Source organism: Phoenix dactylifera, chromosome 5 (genome assembly GCF_009389715.1).
Source record: "Phoenix dactylifera cultivar Barhee BC4 chromosome 5, palm_55x_up_171113_PBpolish2nd_filt_p, whole genome shotgun sequence".
NCBI classification, from domain to species: Eukaryota; Viridiplantae; Streptophyta; class Magnoliopsida; order Arecales; family Arecaceae; genus Phoenix; species Phoenix dactylifera.
In genome coordinates, this window is record NC_052396.1 from 5,901,134 (window position 1) to 5,921,526 (window position 20,393).

A 20,393-nucleotide genomic window follows, 5' to 3' on the forward strand; every position below is an offset into this window, starting at 1 on the left:
TGCCAAGTCGAGCATGGTATGCTTAGGGTATGGCCTTTGAGCCAAATAACATTTCTCTACCATGCACCTTGGCTTTGTTCCTGCCATCGAAGACCCCTGGCTTTTAGCTTCTCCGACTTTGCTCCATCCAGTACAGAAAATTGGACGTAGTGTTTCAATTTGCCTTCATCCCTTCATCTTTTAGAGAGAGCAAAGTGAAGGTTTTTACTAAATTCAAGCCTCCAATTCATTTATCCTTCTCTTATTGGAATCGATTAAAAAAAAAAAACTAAGTTTACAAACAAATTGCATTTTCATGTAAACATATATCCCATAATATTAACTCTGGCTGACGTATCTAGCGTACAAACAATAAGAAGCGAGCCCGTGAATATCCCATAATATTCACTCTGGCTGACATGAAGCTGACTTCGAGGCGGTATATGCAACAACTAGTTACATTGCATGCCTGGTGAAGTTACGCGCAAATCTTAACCAAAAACTTGTATCCCCACTTTTTCATCAGAGAAGATTCAGGCCAAAAGATTTCATCAAGGCCAGAAGGAAGCAGCAATCCAAAGTTATATTCCAGCGCGCGCTCATTGCGTATGCGCAACGTTTAAAATCAAAACAGCCTTCTGTTGACGAGCAAGCTGTTAGACCTGAATGCCTGCGTTGTCAACTGCATCCACTAAAGAAAATTTTCTTAAAATGCTAGTAATCTATAGATGCCAGTCACCGTCAAAATTCTGCAAGAGCATTGTACCCAATTCCCGGAGACCGGATCCAAGCAATAACCCCCTGTAAGTTATTTAGCAGTTTCCGGCAGTTGCAGTTATTTAGTAGTCAGCACAGGCATTCTGCAATATGCGGATCTCCTCGATGGATGCTCAGGAATAAACAAGATCTGCAAGGAAAGTGAAATAGGTGACACAAATGTCCACATTTTTCTGTATCTTTCCTTTGACGGTGGATAAACATTTTTATGGCAGCTGATGTTACCACATCAACTGGAAGCGTTCGATCATAGCTACAAAAGGCCATGCACAAATATCCAACCTCAAAGCATGTACATAAAATCGCAGCCACCATACAAATGAAAATGTTTCAATTTCATGGCCCAATCAGGCAAATACATGACATCCCCACAAATTCTAACCATGGATTTCACAAACGAATGCACAAAAGGAAACTAGCTTCCATCCATAAGAGGTGCGATCGCAGTATTAAAAAACCCTCAGCTAAAAATCAATTCGGGTGATAAGCATTCTGTCTCAAGCTTTCCTGGCTGGTGCCCTTTGGTTGTATTCATGTTTGAGGAGATTGGCCCTCAGCAACATCGCCCTAACATCTCTCTCAAACTCAACACCAGTTAGTAGGACACGCTGGAATGTTGCATTTCTTTGGTCAGCATGCCTTGCATAAAGAATTTTGTTGTGCGAATCTATCCGGGCCTGCAGATAATCCACAAAACGAATCAAACAATATAGCTGCACCAATAGCAATAATGTTGATATTGTGACTGTTGACAGATTCTTAAAGCTTAACTAGGATCCAAGAAACCACCTCAGAAATAATTTCTATTGAACTAAGAGCAAACATAAAGTGCAAGCATTTCTATACTGGATGAGACTTCAAAAACAAATAAACGCTATCTTACCTGAATCTGGTTGTCAGTTATCAAAGCTTTGAGTTCTTTCTCCAATCCAGAAACATTAGTTTTAAAGGCACCGGCCATCATGTGGAGATCCACAGAAATGAATGGATGCGTATATTGGATGATAGCTTTGTGGCGAATTTGAGTATAGAGTGCTCCAACATGATCATGTAAGTGAATGTCCAGCAACAGGTTTGGTTTAAGGTTCTCAAGATACTCTAGGCAAGAAGCATAGCGACTGCAGTGAAATATTCTTCTGGTTAGCATGAACAACAGAAGCCTCTGAGAACAACAGGAACACGAAATGCTTTGACAGACAGCAAATGCCACTCCATGAAGCAATATTTTATTGATTTAAGAAGCAAATGTCCACAAGATAACTTGCAGGTGAGAGTAACGAGGTCAGAGACAGTTGAGCAAATTATTCAGGAAATAAAGCTTGCTGAATTTGATGTTTCTAAAGGAGCCTATGGCCTGACTTTCTGATTTTTTTTACAGAAAAACTATATCTGAGAAATTTTCTATTTATCGTGGAACACATCTAAAGAAGTCTTAGTTCAATTGAGATATGAATTATTTTTTGTAATAAATTAAATAAACAGATAGATGTAAGAGAGTAACAAATTCAGATGGATTTTTTTTCCCGATACATTGGTTTGGACCCATATGTTTCCTCTCTCTCTCTCTCTCTCTCTCTCTCTGATGTATTCAACTCTTTCTCATAGCTTCCTCCAAGATATTTTCTCATATAATCTCAGTCCTGCACCAGATTTACATTCGTCACCTAGCAAGCACGATCGGCTCTTTTCTCTAGGTTGACCCTCTTGAAAATAGATAACCAACATAGAATAACAACAAACAACCAAGATTTGTTGCACAGTCCCTCCATTAAAATTATTCACTTTTTCCAACAAACCAGGAAAAGATATTACATCATATGACAATCCTTCTTTACCCACTATATGTATACTATAAACCCTAACAAAAGACCTAATCTCTAGGAACTCCAGGAATTCTTAATTGTCCTCCCTTCAAACAAAATTCTGTCTTAAATTGTCATAAAACATTTTTCTGAAAATAAAGCATATTTTTCCTCAAATACTATTTAACTGACAAAACATAGCCGTCCTCTTATCAACTTCTAAAAAAAATACAGCATTCATGCGACCTAAATATTACAACCTAGTGCTCCATAGTCCAGCAGTCATGGTATGGAGGTGACATGGCTATGATGAAGTGAATGGCAGAGTTGAAAAGCATTTCAGGATCTACAACATAATCCCGTAGATGTAAGATGAGGTGCCGAAATGGTGACCAAAAGAAGATAAGGATAAAAGAATCCTATTCTAAAGAATGTTCAAAGAACAATGACACCAAGGACTTTACAAGATAAAGAGCACCGGAAAAGCTTGCAAGGCTAAGTATGTGGCTTGCGACAACCTACAGTGGCAGGGAATAATTTAGAAGGCAAAAAAGAACTTCAGGATTTAGCTAGAATGAGATAGCAAAGCTAGGGACAGAGATCAAGAGATCTCTGAAAAGCCTTACATCATTTAAAATGGAAAGATTCAAGAATGACGAGATTCTATTCCTGTATACTATTGAGGGTACATTAGAGGACCTTATTTGAAACAACAAATCAGGGAGAAGGTAGAGGAGCGCAGTATCATTCGGCTTGAATAACAGTAGAGATCTGGATACATGACAGAGTGCTTTGAAGTAGTTACACAAACCAATGTATGAACATAATAAGAGGAACTATATTGTCTGGTTAACTGGCCTTCTATCTGTCTATACATACATACATACATACATACATATAGAGAGAGAGAGAAGCATTCTCATGCTCGCCATAAGAATAAAGATGTAAAATTGCAATAACTGTACTGGAATCAAGTCTATAGGCCATACTATGAAGTTACAGTAGAGGTTACGCTAAACAACATTAAGATAACACAATTATTAGCTATGCTAGGAAGCTAAGTGACAGTTGATAGATTACTAATTTAAGGCTTTAAATAGAAGAGAAAGAACCAGCACCTGCTGTTTATTAAGTCAGAGAGAACATATAATAGAGTATCATTAAAAGCGGATTGCTGGGTCTTAAGAAATACATTTGAAAATCAGTGGACATACTCTGCAAATTGGGCAGAAATAAAGTTGAATAGAAGGCTTTAATCAAGATTGACAACATGAGAAACAATATATGAATGATTATATAATTACTTTGGACCAGGGTAAGCTGAACCGGACAGTTCGGGGTGTACCAAACTAGATCGGTCAATTACCGGCATGGTTCAGCCAGTTGGTTTGGGTTATAAAAGGCCATGTTTGAAGCCCTAATCTCCTCTTTGAAGCTCCCCATCCCTTCAATTTCCTTGGTCCTCTTTGAAGCCCTAATCCCCATTCGAAGCCCTCGAGTCGATGATAACGACGTACAAGGGCAACGTCCTGGCTCGGCGAGTCCTCTCTCTCTCTCTCTCTCTCTCCCCGTCACTGAATCTAGAGCTCTCGAAGCTCCCCATCGATGGCTTGAAGTTCCTCAGCCTCTCTCTCTCTCTCTCTCTCCTCCCTCTCCCTCCCTCTCCTTCCTCTCCCCCTTCTCCCTCTCCCTCCCTCTCTCTCTTTTCTTCCCTCTCCTTGTTTCGGTACGCTCCGGCACAGTACGGTATGGAAGCCTCGATACTCGTTGCTTTGAACCAGTAGTCCGATGCACGAAGTAACAAAATGGTTTGGTTGATAAAATCCCGAGTTCACAATATCACAAGAAAGAGCCGCAGTTTTGTATGGTTCAAAAAAATTGAGAAAATTTGTACAAACAAGATAAGCCTCATAGAGACATGTGCCTATGTGGTTCGAACTATTTTGAATCGGACCAAACAGTTACCAGAATGGTTTGGCCGATCGATCTGGTTCCCGAAGTGAACCGCATTTTTTTATAAAAATTCCTCCACCCTCTTGATCGTCTTCGTCTTTTTTGTTCTTCTCTCCCTCTCACGACCTCTCGATTCCCATCCCCCTTTTCCCACTCTCTCAATTCTACTCTCCTGTCTTTCTCCCCCCCTCACCCCTCTCTTGATGCTCTACCTAAGATGACGATTCTGTGTCAACAATGCTGGCTAGGGTTAGGGTTCCACGACGACGAGATACGTCTCTCTCTCTCTCCTCTCCCCTCTCCCTCTCCCTCTTCCTCTCCCTCCCCCTAGTTCTAGTACACCTCGGCTCAATAAGGTACACAAGTACCATACCAAACCGATCTCTAGCATGTACATCCCTTGATACCGATTCGGCGAACCTTGGAGAAATGAGTTAATCAAAGAAAACATAAAAGTTTCACCGAGGAAAAAGAAATAGAGAATTGAGTCAATTGACTGAAACTATAAGCAAGCATGCAACAAAATTTTACAAGCCAATTAGAAAAAATGCTCAAACTAAATAAGTCACGGAATAAAATAAAAAGGAGACAGTAGCCAAGTCTTGTCTATTCTGAACTCCTTCCTATTCATTTAAATATTTGAGGCATTTAATATGATGAATGTATATCTAGGTTAAACTCTTGTTCACCCAGCTCAATCTTGTAAAAAAGTTAACCTATAGTACAATGGTCAGGCATGTCAATTTGGACTATGATTAGTTGTTCAGACCCAAATAATTGTGCAAGTCCCTGCTAAACTTTGAGATGCAGAAAATTGGATAAATGCATTTTCGGGCCAAGCAATTGCATCATGAACGATACTCCACAAAAACATCCACAAATATCATAAAGCAATTGTCTTAGGATAATTACCTTTATCCTCCAAATTCCACAGAGAAATTTTTCTACATGATTTCTAATTGTCTGTGTTTCTGTCATTCATTATAGAGGCAAGACATGAATTCCTATCAGTGCAATATGCCATGAAAGAATATGTTAATACACATTTGTAATAAATCTATGATGTGCACCAGTTTGGCTATATTTATGGTCAATATGGATCACAGCAGGGTGTTATGTTGGAAGGTTGAAGAGAACCATCGCCAATTATGACGTAAACCACCACAATGCAAGGCATCATTATTGCACGGAAGAGATGAGGTCCAGAGTGGACTTAGTGAAAAAACATAACTTCGACAAAAGCTGAGGTTAGACCATATCCTAGCATACTCTTCACAAGCTTGGCATAGCAGAACCTGAGTGAACTTCTTAAAGAATATGTCAGAAGCACCAGATTCATGTCTGTTTAGATAATAATTGGATGCGTTTGTTGCAAAAACAGTATAATGGAAGATTTGAAGAGACGAACAAGTCAAATTAAGGGCCATTACTCAATTCTGGTCCCAGGACTCCGGAGTCCTGGGATGGGCGGACTGGGGACAAGCTAATATTTGGCTTTTTTTCGGGTACAAAGTAGCTGCTCCAGAACTTGAACCCCCGCCATTGCACTTGCCAACCCAAGCCTTTTATGCGGGAGATAAACCTACACATGCTGTTGAGAAGATGCTAATGGACATTCAGAAAGAATTACTCGTAATCTAATTGTGCACCTCCTCCCAATCATAGGCAAAGAGCATCTTCAAGAGGATTTAAAAATAATAATACTGGTATAAACCTCAACATGCTGAAACGAGAGAATGACGCATCAATGTGATTTTGTACACCTAGTTTCCTTGCATAGCAAAGAGGATGGCCAACATCTGCCCTCCCCCACCCAAAAAAAGAGAAACACAGATAAAGTAGGCAATGAATGTATGCTATCATATTCAAAGAATAATACATATCTATGTTCGTGGAATCCATGAAGCAAAAAATTAACACCTCAGACACTATGTTCATGCATAAGCATAAATACATATGCAGTTGTATACATATCTATGAATTATAAAACAACATAAAACCAGTAAGACACCAGGAGTGTACATCAAATTACATCTTTATCCTAACATAGGCAGATGGCAGGGATGGATTAGATGCTCGACATCCTACTTGATATTCGCCATCAATCGCTATGTTTAAACATCTGGTGTACCATGTAACATATGCAGTATTCTGATCAACCCCACATGGCTGGACTAAAGCAACAATGGATCACTGAAATTCATGCATACAAAATCCCTCACCTGCCATCTGAACTGAGATAGATCCTTCTAGTCATCATTTAACATGAAAACTGAGAATCATGCTTAGAGGACTGTACAAGATGCTCCTCGATGCTTATAACGTAAGCTTACCAGCATGCATAGAACCTAGCAATCATGCAAGAGATATGAGTCTAATGCCAATTTCACTTTGGCCAACCCATTTTGTGACTTCTAACCCAGAATTACTCACTATCCTGGACATAAAACATGAATGGATCTTGACCTATTCTATGGTCAATGTCTAAGAAAACACAAAATTATATGAATGCACAATCATGAATTATACTTTTAAATAGTGTTCCATGATCATTTTGATGAAAATGGCTTCTATGGATTTTAATTTCAATAGAACCTCCAAGAAAAGTTGAATGTTCCAATATGAAGTTAATAAGAAGTTGACTAAAACATACCAACATTTGGAAAACATTCAGTTATTGAATCAAGATTAGCAAATAAAATAAAATATAAAATAGCACCATTATAAGAAAGAAAAAAAGAAAATAAGGAACCTAGCCAAGAAGACCTTTAAATCTATTGCTGTCTAGTTTTATGGACCCTGATCCGTGGAATCAGTTTAGTTTGCATGACGATATTAATGCCTCCAACCACAAATTACAGTCCTGAGAAGATAGCGTCATAATTGGATCGAAAAATAGTGTAAAACGATCTAAGCATAAACAACATCCAATGCTAAACCCTATCAAAAGACCCAGATTAGTGAATCATAAAATTGAGCTCACCAGACATCTAATCATTTCATAACAACACGTAAATAACATTGTATTTTTTATTTAAAGGTTTCATGAAGCATCTTCATATCATTGGCAATTTGACATGAATAAAATTCTTAGACATCACATCATCAAAAAATTAGAAGATATACATCTAGAATTGATCGTGAAATTATGCACTACGATATAGCTTTGCAGATTCCAAACAGAAAAACTTTTGGATTATCTTTGCATAACTCCAGCTACGTAAAAGATCAGCAATTTCACATCCTGACATTATGATTACAGAAGACATACATCTAGGATTGACCAAGAATCATGCATTGAGATAGCTTTTTCTTGGAAATCAAGAGAATATTCAGAATCAATGCAATATATATATATATAAAGCAAAAATAAAAAATAAATAAATCAATAGGGGGGAGCATTCAACATCACACAAGCAATGTTGATTAAATCTCCTTACAAATAAGAAAAAAGAACAAAGTTTAATGACTAGTAAAATATATATAACGTCTCATGAATAGCGTTCATAAATCTCTTCGTATCTTTTCCATAGAGACGTACATGATTTTATTTTTTTGTCTATCTACATTATGTGCCAACAAGCCAATAATAACCTCAAGAAAACCCACTCGTTGCTCCCATTTTGACCCCACTATGGGCTCGTTTGGTTCGCGGGAAAAGAAGGGGGGAAAGTGTAGTCAACGGGAAAGTAATGAGATGCCTCCTGTTTGGTTGGAGTTTTCAAAGGAGAGAGACGGAAAAGTTGTATTCCTATGGAAATATGATTCCCACAATTCATGAAAAAGTCTTTCCCATGAGAAACATGGAAAAGTTACTTTCCCATAAGGCGGGAATCATTCTATTTTTATTTTTTTCCAAAAAGGCCCTTTAGCAATAAAGAAGCATTAAAGAGGCATTAAAGACTTAATTTTTATTAAGGACATAATATGAATTATACATAACTTTTCCAGGAAAGTGGATGGTCAACCAAACATAAGCACTTTGAAAATTTGTCACTTTTTCATGGTCAACCAAACATGCCAAAAGTACTTGTATAGGCATCCTCTTCCTAGGAATTTGTTTTTCAGAAATCATATTCTTAGAAGGAAAAATACTTCCCGCGAACCAAACAAGCCCTATAATCCTTCAATACAGGTATCTAAATAAGATCTAGAATTGAAAATAATAAAATCCTTCTTCCATAAGGGCTTGTTCAGACCAGGAGGTTGACCCACCTATCAGTCAAGCTACGAGCGTTGCCCACACTAAGTATCTGGAAGCCCGTAGTTCAAAACAACATAGCAAGTTCAGTTACAACGGGCCTATAGCTAAGGCCCGATAACCTGCAACTCAACCCACAGCCACCATAACTATGGGATGAGCTGCAGGTCTAGAGCCCTAGCCCCTCCCCTCCCTGTTGGCATTGGAGGCCTACTCTACTGCTCCCCCTTTCCTCTCTTCATCCGCCCTCCCCTTCTGCTACACCCCCATCACCATCATGCCCTCCTACTCCTTCCCATTCTCCTCATCCACAGACATCGAAGGTCTTATCCTTCATCTCCTTCACCGACTCACCCTATCCTCTATCTTCCTCGCCTCCATCTCCTTTTCTTCGAACCCTTCCACTGCTCCCCCCGCCTCTCCCTCCTTCCCCCTACTTCGCCTTCTCCTCCGCCACTATAACCAATAGCCACCTCCTTCACCTTCATCTCTTCTCCATCGCACCCCTTTCCCTCTATTTTGAGAACCAAATCTAAAGCCTAAAGGCATGAAAAATGACAAATCTTGGCTTGACAATTATTGATCTTGTTGGACCTCAGATCACGTACTAGCACTTTGGATCCAATGACATGCGATACATTGGCACTAATAATGATGTTGACTAAAATCAATTATTAACTTTTTTCTTCCTTTTTATTATCTGCTACATATGTTATATATCAATTTACTTTTTTATGTAAAAAGAGGAATTATAATTTAAAAAAAAATCTGTACCATGGGGAAAGAAAATTATATGAGTTTTCAAATATTAAATAACAAATGTATATATGTTCATGATGTATTAAGTGACAACTTTTGTGGCAAAGATGAATCAAAATTTTGTGTTCAAAACATTTGCAAGGAGCACTAGCAAACCATCCTATGAACATTGCATTCTTAATTTTGCACAAAGATAGTGGGTGCCAACTAGTATAGTTAAGTTATTGGGCTGTGGTACCCAAAGATCTGCATTTACTACACCTAGATGGCTACATGGAGGTAACAGCCTCCCTTCTCTCTCAAAGAAAAAGTTCACATATAGATAAAAATCAAAGATTAATAAGACAATGACCAAAGAGCTAGAATGGTAAAACAACCCAGATAACAATATTAATCATTTTTTATTGATACTAATCTACCAGCCATAAAACACTAATCTTTACACATTTAAGGCAGGGGTGGCAATTGGATCGGATCGAGTTAGATGCAGGTCGAGTCGAACATGGATTGGATCAAAAATTCATCATCCCAAACCCGACCTATTTATTAAACAAGTCAAAATTTCGGATCTGAATCCGACTTATTTATTAAAAAGGTAACCCAACCCGACCTACATAACCCGTTTATTAAACAGGTCAGATTAGGTTAAACGAGTTAAACAAGTTTGACGGATTTTTAACGGGTTAAATGGATTTAAACAATTTAAACAAGTTAAACATGTCAGGTTAAATAGGTTAGATCAAACAAGTTTTAAACAAGTTAAGTGGATCAGGTTATGACCCGACCCAATTATTAAACGGGTCAAAACAGGTTAAACGGGTCAAATGTTTAAAGCTGAACCCAACCCATTAAACAGGTCTAAACGGATTGACCCATTTATGACCCAAACCCATTTATGTCAAACCCAAACCTGCTTAAAGCAGATTGTTTGTGGATCGGGTTGATGGTTTGGATCACAAATTACATTACATGTACATGTTATCATACACACACACATATATCCTAAAATTATTCTCTACCTTCAAATTTCAGAATTGTCTTCCCTTACAAGAAAGCACCTCCACTCAGTGAATAGATAGAACTTAACAAGTATAGAAGTTAAATGTTATCCACAATACTATTCGACATGCTTATCACATGATTCATATAAGCACACATATGGCCTCCTATACTTGAGAAGATATTAGTCTAGAAATTAATAAAAATAAACTAAAGTTTTACTTCAATTGTTTTTCAGATTCTGTTATTATTGTTTATAAGATATATTAGTCATTAATAAAATGAGAGTAGAACAAGAGATTGTGATTAGCAGGAGGGAAATAATACATTTTGAACATAGACAAGTCAATAATGGATAAGGAGAAAAAGAAATATCATTAAACCTTGCATAGAAGTCATGTATAAGCTCCCTTACTTCAGGCACCAACTCCAAGAAATTTCTAAAGTTAATGTTGTCAATGACTTTGTTCTGGTGATAATAAACCAGCTAGTTAGACTTTCATTAAGCTATGCAAGCTGCAATAAATAAAGAAAAAACATAATTGCAAATATAAAGAAACAAACAGAAAAGAGATGCCTTCAGTTCTGTGCGGTCAAAAGATGCAAGTGCACAAAGTCCACCATATGTAGCAACATCTTGGGGTGCTATCACCTCTGTATAGTTGTTCCCTAGTTCAGGCCCAGTTTCCAAAAACTGCAGAAACCACAAGAGTTGTGAATACTCGTAGTTAAATATTCTATATACTTAAGCAAAGAAGTAATTAATTGCCATCTCAACTAGAGGTGATCACGGGCCTTCTGGCCCGCCCGGCCCGGCCCGAAATTTTTCGGGCTTGGGCATTGAAAAAGGGCCCATTGGTCGGGCCTGGGCAGGAAAAGCGGCTCGACCAAAAAAATCGGGCCGGGCCTGGAAACGTTAAAAATAGCCCGGTTCGGCCCGGCCCGACTATAAAATCCTGTTATAAATTATAATATATTAAAAAAATTTAACAAAAACCCTAACCTTTGGGCTTTCCCTTCCCTTCCCCTCTCTCGCTGAGACTGAGAGCCGCCGCCGCCCCCCCTCCCTCGGCCCCCCTCCCTCGCTGAGAGCCGCCGCCGCCCTCCCTCGCTGAGAGCCGCCGCCACACCCCCCCTCCCTCGCTGAGACTGAGAGCCGCCGCCGCCGGCCCCCCCTCCCTCGCTGAGACTGAGAGCCGCCGCCGCCCCCCCTCCCTCGCCGCCCTCCCTCGCTGAGAGCCGCCGCCGCCCTCCCTCGCTGAGAGCCGCCGCCGCCGCCGCCCCCGCCCCCCTTTTCCCTCGCTGAGAGCCTGATAGCCGCCTCCTCTCGGTGTCGTCGCCTCTTCAACGACCGGCCGGCGGCTCTTCGCGTCCTTCTCCCCCGGACGGCAACCTCCGCGGCTCCGGTCACCGACTCACAGTCACCGGTAAGAGTTTTCTCCTCCTCCTCCTCCTCTTCGAGCTTGATCCCGGTAGATTTTGCCCAAGCCCGGAGAGAGAAAGAGAGAGAGAGAGAGGTGGGGGGGCAGCGAGAGAGCTCGGAACAGTGGGAGAGTGGGGAGTGGGGACAGTGGTTTTGTTTTGGGTGGAGACGGGAGACAGAGAAAGAGAGGAGGGATCTTTCATCCCTTCTCTTTTTTGGTTTTGGTCTTGGTTTTCCTTCCCTCACAATCACAGTGCTCCAGTAACCCAGTTCGAGCTGGGCCATCAGGAAGAAAGATCGGGGGATTGGAGATGGACTTCTTGGAGGGTGGAGATTCTCTGAATTTTCTCCTCTCAGTTTCTTCTCCCCTGATTTTTTTTTTTTTCCGGTTGGATGGTGCTTTATTTGTATTATGATAATTCTTATGAACTGAATTTTTTTATAATTAGTTGTATAATTTTTTTGATAGGCTAACAATTGTAGTCATTTAGATATTCTATTAATAACTCTAATAATTATTCATGTTCAATCAACAATTGCTAATGTTTCAATTTTGTGTTTGTAGGTTTTGAGAGTTAGAAGATGCAAGGATGTTCTACAGTTTTCTATTATGAAAGTGGCTTCAAGAATTATGAACTTTTATGAACTTTTGAATGCACAAAGATGCATGTTTGTTATAATGTTAATGGGACAATGTAATTTGTATTTTGTCTAAGTTTGCAGTTTTTATTATTGGGTTGTAATTTTCAGCTGGACAACAGTGTTTCATACATTTTATTTTCTTTCTATTGGCTTGAAGCTGCAATTTTTTTCTTTTTTAATGTTTGTAGATATATCCAAATTCCAAAGTTTGAAACCACCACCAACACTATCTGTTTAAAATAGGCTAGTTATATCCTTAACATTAACCAATTAACCAATTTAGAGAGCCATTAAGCTGTTGGGCCATTTTTGCCCATTTCTAGATTCCAAAAAAAAAAATCGGACATGTCGGGTCAGGCCTGTCGGGTCAGGCCTGTCGGGTCGGGCCTGTCGGGTCAGGCCTGTCGGGTCGGGCCTATCGGGTCGGGCCCTGTCGGGCAGGTCGGGTCGGGCCTGTCGGGTCGGGCCTGGGACCAGATTTATAAGGTTGGGTCGGGCCTGGACAAAAATTTAAGCCCGACAGTCGGGCCGGGCCGGGTCTAGGCATAGCCATCGGGCCTAATTTCTGCTGTAGAGCCCGGTCCGAGCCCGGCCCGGCCCGGGTTTTGATCACCTCTAATCTCAACTCACAATGGTGGAGCATAACATTTATAGATAGTTAATCAAAAGCGCATGAAGTAAACTGTGAAAAATAGCTGTCAAATCTTAAGTCAAGAACATGCTTCTACAGAAGCTAGAGAGGGTTTCCAAGTTTGACCTAATATGTCAGAAAAATTACAAGTTCCTGTTTCTGTAATTGTATCATAAAAGCATGTGCAGTAAAAATAGCTCTTGAACAACAATAACAGAGAAATTATCCATAAATATGCTGGATTCCTGTGAAACAGTTTTCTGTGAATGAAAAAAGATATTTCCTGAAATGGTTCCCTATTCAACATTCACCAAGTACTAAATCTGTGGATTTTTCTTTCAGCTTAAAACTGAATGGCAACAGACTAAATTACTAGTCCTAATGGATGGAGGCAGTTATGAAGTTCGGCTAATAAAAGATGTTTTGTTGTTTTGTCTGCTACTGCTCGAGTAATATTTACATTGATCTGCTATGTGTTGATAATTTGGCCATACTCATTCCACATATTTTAAGTAGCCACATGAATTTAGGAGGAATTTTATTTTATCTTTAGCATGATATGAAAATTGTTGTTAAATCTACCAATGTTATTTTAAAATATTTTCTTCCATCAAGATCATCACTTGTGTAGGCATAGAGTAGAAGCTCAGGCATACAAAGTACAAATATCTCATGCTGTGTCGAAACATTGGACAAACATCCTAAACTGCATCCCCTCAACCAGACAGAATAGCTTGCATTACTCAAATAACAAGTGGAGCTTGTAATGGCAAAAAAATCTAGAGATGCAAAGATTGCGAAAGAATGACCTTTCGAGCAGCAAGCTTGTACTTCTTCGCCTCCATGTAAGCCAATCCTGCAGCACATCGTAGCTTCGCAACTGTGATAGGGTCCGGCGACTCTGGTGTTTGCTCAGCTTTACCAACATAGTTCGACACATGCAAGAACTGGCCCAACTCGATGCTGACCAGAATAACATTCAAACACATCTGAATAATGTGTTTTGAAGTAGTGCAATAATCACGGGTACGGACATAATTCTTAAAGGCATCCCCAAGTTGACCATGAGCATAATAGAAATCTCCTAAATCATTGTAACCCATTCTGATGCTCTCTTTGATCAAATTCGTCTGCATATTGAAGTTCAGGGTAAAGTTAACTGGGTCAATTACAAGAAGAAGGGAAAAAAAGAACAAAAAACCCAGGCTATATCCTTTCGCCCCTAAATGGGTGGTAATAGTCGAAATAATCCAAAAAAACCTCGCTTTTGTCAGAAAAAAAAAAGTCTACATAGTTCGCAATCAATATTTAGAAGCAAGCATTGGAAATCTCCAAAGAGAAGATTTGTGCTGGGTTTTTAAAAAAAAATTGACATCGAGAAGAAGAGGAACAAGAATTGGAGGAAGGGTACCCTATAGACATTGAGCTCGTTATCGAGCTTGTCCTTGCGCTGCTCGGCGCGGCGGGCGACGGCGTCGGCCCAGGCCTGGTCGAGGGCGTATTGAGGCCCGAGGCGACAGGCTATCTTGCCGGCCACTTCGCGGTAGAGGCGGGAGTCCTCGCCCTTCTTGATCTCGTCGTAGGCGAGGCGGAGGGCCTCGAGCTGTATTCCGTCGTTTCCGAAGCGGTCCGCGATGAAGAGCAGCCGCACCACCTTGGTCCGGCCGGTGTACAGCGACGCGTAGGCCTCCACGTCCATCTGCTCGCCGCCCATCGCCGCCTTGATCCCTCGTTGCTGCTGGTGGCCATCGTCGCCGCCGTTCAAGAACATCGCCTCGTCGCCCATCGGCCCCGCCACTCCCTCGTCGTCGCCGTCCATCTCCGCCGCCACTTCTTGCTTCCGAATTCAAGCCTCGGGCGGAGCTCCGGCCGCGATTTCGCAAAACCCTAGTAGAATCGCTGCAGGGGCCGGAAGGGCCTCTATGGCCCTGGTATATCTACCGTAGTTTTCTCTGTTTGCGTCGCCGACGTCGAGAAAGCTTGCGTTAGTTGTGGGACTTCGGATTAGGCTACGGAGTTCCGTAGCTATACTTTGTAGCTAGACCATAAATACTTGTTACAAGAACCGGATTGAGCTAGATTGGCCGGTCCGATTAGATATTTTTTTAACGTTACAATCATATTACACACCATGCACGGTCCCACTTTTTTTTCATTATTTAACTATTCCTAAAACATAATACAATAATATAATAAATTATAATAAATAAAAATAGTTAAAATTTTATTATATATTAAATAATAATTTTTTAAAAAAATAAATAAAAGTCCAACACAAAAATTCAATCATTAATATCGATATTAAAAGCATCAGCATCATTATTATCGGTGTAGATCATTAATATATCATTAAGCGGAACATAAGTTTTTTGCTTTCCTAATTATTTTTAAAATATATTATGATAATATAATAAATTATAATAAAGATGGATTTGATAGCCCAATTTCCTATGGTGGGCTTTGATGGCCAATCAGAAACTCTTGATGGCATCCAAATAGCAAACAAAGAATTTTACACAAGCTAGCTATATTAGAAAATGATCTTCAATAGTGGCTAAGCATAAAAACCTGTTAGTATTTATATGGTAAATAAAAAACTTTGCACTAGAGCCCCTATACAAAAACTCTCTTCATCAATACTAATAACTTTAATGTCGACCTCATGCAATATGTAAGATATGTCTTTTCTCCTTTTTTTTTTAACTATTTTAGAAATATAATATAACAATATAATAAATTATAATAAATAAAAAATTTAATGGTCAAATTTTTATTATACATTAAGTAATGAATTTTTATGATGGTTGAGCATATTAATATAGGCATCCACATAGTGAATAAAAAATTTTAACCAAGTTGAACCTTCACTATACAACATACATACATTTATATGTATACATATATGTATGATTATAGATATATATATAGACACACATATGCACAATTGGTACGTGAACGAAGGGATGCACAATTTGTTGGGGCCTGCCCATGGCTTATTCGACCCAGTCCACGTTGCGAAAAAGTTAAATGGTTAGGCCCAGCTCCAAGGCCGTCGGTATATCGTTTGCACCCACGTATTAATGCTATATGCACGAACTTTGGCTATGTTGCTATAGACGTTAGCATACTGGGTTGCTTTGGTCATTCATCAAGCTTACAAATAATATTTGGCAATAAGTACCATCCAAATAACTAGCTATGATAAATTTGGACGAAAAATGGGATTAAATCAAAATATGGACTCGTGAAATGCTTGGGGTTGGGGCAGCCTATATGCATGAGCATAGCTCATAGCGATTTGGATCAATTTTGCCTTGGAGGATGTCAGGCTGAGAGCTCCAAGGTATATTAAACCGAGCTTGTGATGAACCATTGGCCTGGCTTCACCACCTTGTGCATCTCTAATTCTTTGCTCTTGTTTCGAAGTTGAATCTATAACAGTATGTGACATTTTTTCTGCGCAAAAAGACAGACAAGGCCTGCTTCTATTAGAGGGCCAACAACAAAGTCGATATGGCACATTGTCTTGTATCCAATTCATGGCCATCAATAGTATCTGCAATTTATGAACTACATTTTATTGAACATACTACCGAGAGACTCTGGATTAATCACCTCTTTGGAGGCTTTGTCCTATCCAAGTGATAATCTCCCCATGCTTACTGGTAAGATAAAATGCATGGCTTTAAGACTTCAGGTCATGTTGTCCCTCTCCGGTTCTTCACTTCTTCCCACCCTTATGGAGATAACCCAAAAATATTGTGCACCTGTCATCCATGTAGGCACTAAGGTTTTTTTTTTCTTTCTGTGAGATGAAGGGAGGCTTAGCCACCCAAAACTTATCCAATTGACACACTTAGGTCATGCTTAGTCTCTCATATATATATATATGGGCAGTAAGGTCTTGCTTGGATCCCAAATAGCTAAGAGGAAGTTTTAATTATCAGTATTCACTGGCTAGTCAGATAAATATGGTTAAAATTATTTGCTATTTAGTTGACATTCTAAAGATTAATAGGCTAAGTTGTAGGAAAAAAAAAGGAAAACCAAAGAGAGAGAAGTGAGAGTCTTGGTGATTAAATCTGTTTTACTTTCCTCCATGAAATAAATTTAACCCTGCTAAGCTACTTTTGGAGTGTTAATTAAATAAATGATGCAAGTCAACACATCATTTTTTGCAGTTGTTTAACTGGTTAAGTGGATAATCATAACCAACCAGCATCTAAATAGGACGAAAATATATAAATTTATAAGTGATTCTCCTTTCCCTTAAAGAGCTTCAACTGCCAAAACAGTAACCTGGGCAATCATAAGGCTGTAGCAGGAAGCTGCTAGCGTTCAACATGGGCAATGCCATGCCTTATCTAAAGGGAAAGGGAATTAGATTCGTGGATGTTGTCTTATATTTAGGATTTCCTTTCTCCTTTAGCGAAACATTGCTTGAGCTGGCGATACAGCACTCCAGACTCTAACCATTCATAAATGAATTAAAACTTGTCTCTTCCCTTTAACAATTCTCCAAACACTTTAGCATCCGGATTGTTGGATCTCTGCCCACTAAGAACATTCCTCAACACTCAGATTTCTTAGTTGGCAAGCTATTATCCACCCAGATCCCTGACATGACACCCTTATTTTCTCTGCACATCTCTCTCTCTCTCTCTCACTCACTCACTTTAAATACTCATTTCTTTATTATATATCCATGTTCACCTACCTAGATCTCTTCATCTGAAGATTTTTCTATTTGAGTCGTTAGGTGCTTTAGAAAGTATTAGGATTGACCATTAATTCTAGAGGAATCTTTATTTAATATGCTCTTGTTGTGCAGTGGGTCCATTGTCGCCATTATATTAGTATTTCATAAGCATAGTATCTAATGCAGCACGGAAGTTAATGTCTTGGACGCCAACATTGGGTGAAACTGAAACACCCTCTCACAGCTGAGACATCATTCACTGGTTGAGTTCCTGTCCGAACGTGAGACGGTGTTTTTTTTTTTTTTGACGTTCTTTTGGAGGGGTCCAAAGCTTTGCTCAATGTAGAACATGATGGCAAAGTTGCCCAAGGCCATATAATTAGTAACTCAGATCATCCTGTTTCTCCGCTAAAGAGAGTTGACTCCAAAACCAGATCAGGCCTCGGAAACTTAATGTAAAAGTCTGGCATTTTTGTGAAGTAATATTTAAATCATGTATGCACGATATTTAAAAGATTTTACAACCTCTAAAACATATCTCTAGATAAACCCCCTCCAAAAGAAAAAGAAAGAACCATATAAATCCTTTCTGATATGGTTCTCGTCCATATTGGTTTGTCGGGCTGTATTAGGTTTAGGTCTCATACATTCTGAAGAAAATAGTAGGCAATATCCATCTACATCAGTGAGGAACCCACGCTCCTGCCATTGAACGTGCTTTCACATGCCCTCCTTAGAGGTCAGCATCATTAACAAAGAAAGGTCTTTCATGGTCCCCTTAAGAAAGGATTTTTCCTTTCTTCAAACGATGGCATCGAATTTTAGTTAATCGGCAAACCAACTCTTTGTGATGCCATTGTCATCTTCTGCGAAGTTGGCTTTCTTTCAGATCTTAATTTAACAATCAAGGATATTTAAGCATTTTTATTCATTTATGCTTGCTGCATGCCTTAAAACTATCTTAACCATTTGATCTTTATTCAGCTTAAGCTAACCGATAGATAGATAGCTAGAAATAAGAAAAGGTTAGGTTTGTTAGGTTAGAAAAGAGCCCATCATCATTGACTTCATGTGAGCTGTCCACTGCATGTCCACATCAGCAATTAGTGCGTAAACTTGCTCTCAAGATTTATTGAACCCCGTTTGTGAGGTAACCTCTCTTTCAGTGGAAGGCCGTGGTCTTTTAAGTCGAACAGATCGTGACTGGCTTAAAAGTTAGGCAACTTAAAGAAGAAGCAATACTTGAGATCGAGCTTCCGATGCTTTGACTCACTGAACATTTCTTCTTTATAATCTTAAGTAGTCATGATTAGAGTATAGCCTTCATGACTTGATCTACGTGCACAGAAAGGGTTGACTTCTTTTATTCATTGCAAGTTCTTCTTCTGATCCCCATAACATTGCTCGATTGGAGATCAGATGACATCCCGGAAAGACAAAAAAAGAGAGGAAAAAAAAAAAGCAAAAAATCTTGACAAGATCTCAGTTTATTGAGTCTGCAGTCGGTGGGTGCATGCTTCATGTCAAACTCAGGCATCTGTCCATAAAAAATCAGAAGACAAACATCAGTGAAAGGAATGCGAGCAAGGATCCTACAAAGAAGTTCTAAAAGGAGAAGAAGGGAGGTCATTACTGCAAGTGACTGAAGGGAGCTTGCAGCTGCTCGGCAGGCGAGAGATGATGTTCAGCGTGTTACAGAGGCAGGTGTGGTCTACTCCTTGAAGAGCAGCACAGCATTGGTCACTAGGAGGACCTTGGCTCGCGCCAGGGACAACAAAAGGCGCGCAAGTCGTGAGCTGACTAAGTGCAGCCGAGCAGTTCTGAGACTGAGCCACCTGAGACTGCGCAGCCAAAGCCACAAGCAAGAGCACGAAGGTAGCTCTAGCGAAGAGCAACATGGAAGGAAGAGAGACGAATGACCTAGCTGCTGCCATTGCTATCAGTTCTTGGTTGCAGGCATCCTTTAATTGAGACACCCATTTGCATTATATAGATAGGTCCATGAGGGAGCGAACATTGCATGACTCAACTGAACTTTGAATCTTAATCAAATAAACATATCTCACCACTAACGTATGAATCACCAAAACTCCTTGTAACAGCACCCGAACGGCCTCTAGAGATTGCAAAATAAAGCAATGACAGCACTTCAATAGAGAAAAATAAAGACGTGTTTTTGTGCAATGTGAGTAATAAATGGCTGCGAACATACAACAGTAATTTGGTGTCATATCGCTGTGGAGTGTAACCGCTAAATAGGTCATAAGAAGATAATGGGGATTAAGGTCTTGACAAACTTAATTAGAAGGATGGTAAAAATTTTAGCTGTGACACCAGACTTAGAATTTGTGGTATTTCTCCAGGTGCCTTATAGTCTAGAGACATCGGTGATTAATCATTGAGTCATTCTTTATCTCCTGACTTGGTGGCTATGATAATATTTCAATGAGTTGTATGTTGACAATTTTAATTTTGATAATGTAATTAGTTAATTAGTTAACATTGTTATTAAAAAATTTTGATCTGTA

At 39.5% G+C, this 20,393-nt stretch overlaps 2 protein-coding genes and 1 long non-coding RNA gene across 4 annotated transcripts; 1 reads left to right on the forward strand and 2 right to left on the reverse strand.

Moving 5' to 3' along the window:
• Positions 1-916: 916 nt before the first annotated feature.
• LOC103711146 (COP9 signalosome complex subunit 1-like) lies at positions 917-15,176 on the reverse strand. Of its 2 annotated transcripts, XR_604726.4 has the most exons (7): positions 14,578-15,176; positions 13,976-14,296; positions 11,048-11,164; positions 10,854-10,939; positions 5,942-6,102; positions 1,640-1,874; positions 1,031-1,433 (listed from the first exon to the last, which is right to left on the reverse strand). XR_604726.4 is itself a non-coding variant. In XM_008797176.4 (6 exons), exons 1-6 carry the CDS (start codon positions 14,983-14,985, stop codon positions 1,254-1,256), a joined length of 1,347 nt encoding a protein of 448 aa, XP_008795398.1. In that variant the 5' UTR covers positions 14,986-15,170; the 3' UTR covers positions 917-1,253. The 2 variants fall into 2 exon arrangements, 1 of the variants encoding a protein (XP_008795398.1); XM_008797176.4 differs by lacking the exon at positions 5,942-6,102 and having other exon boundaries at positions 917-1,433; positions 14,578-15,170.
• LOC120110826 lies at positions 11,707-12,866 on the forward strand. Its single transcript, XR_005511953.1, has 2 exons — positions 11,707-11,897; positions 12,459-12,866. It is a non-coding gene; the product is annotated as an uncharacterized LOC120110826 (long non-coding RNA).
• Positions 15,177-19,217: 4,041 nt separating the features above from the next.
• Positions 19,218-19,956, reverse strand: LOC108511442 (protein LIM1). The gene is made up of 2 exons (XM_017843787.3): positions 19,499-19,956; positions 19,218-19,402 (listed from the first exon to the last, which is right to left on the reverse strand). The coding sequence occupies exons 1-2, from the start codon at positions 19,797-19,799 to the stop codon at positions 19,395-19,397; spliced, it is 309 nt and encodes a 102-aa protein (XP_017699276.1). The 5' UTR covers positions 19,800-19,956; the 3' UTR covers positions 19,218-19,394.
• Positions 19,957-20,393: the final 437 nt, after the last annotated feature.

Coding starts and splice junctions, on each gene's coding strand:
- LOC108511442 (XM_017843787.3), bottom strand. CDS start 19,799: ATGGCAGCAGCTAGGTCATTCGTCTCTCTTCCTTCCATGTTGCTCTTC.
- LOC103711146 (XM_008797176.4), bottom strand. CDS start 14,985: ATGGACGGCGACGACGAGGGAGTGGCGGGGCCGATGGGCGACGAGGCG. Junction 14,297..14,577: donor ACGAGCTCAATGTCTATAGG/GTACCCTTCCTC, acceptor TTCAATATGCAG/ACGAATTTGATCAAAGAGAG. Junction 1,434..1,639: donor TAACTGACAACCAGATTCAG/GTAAGATAGCGT, acceptor GATTATCTGCAG/GCCCGGATAGATTCGCACAA.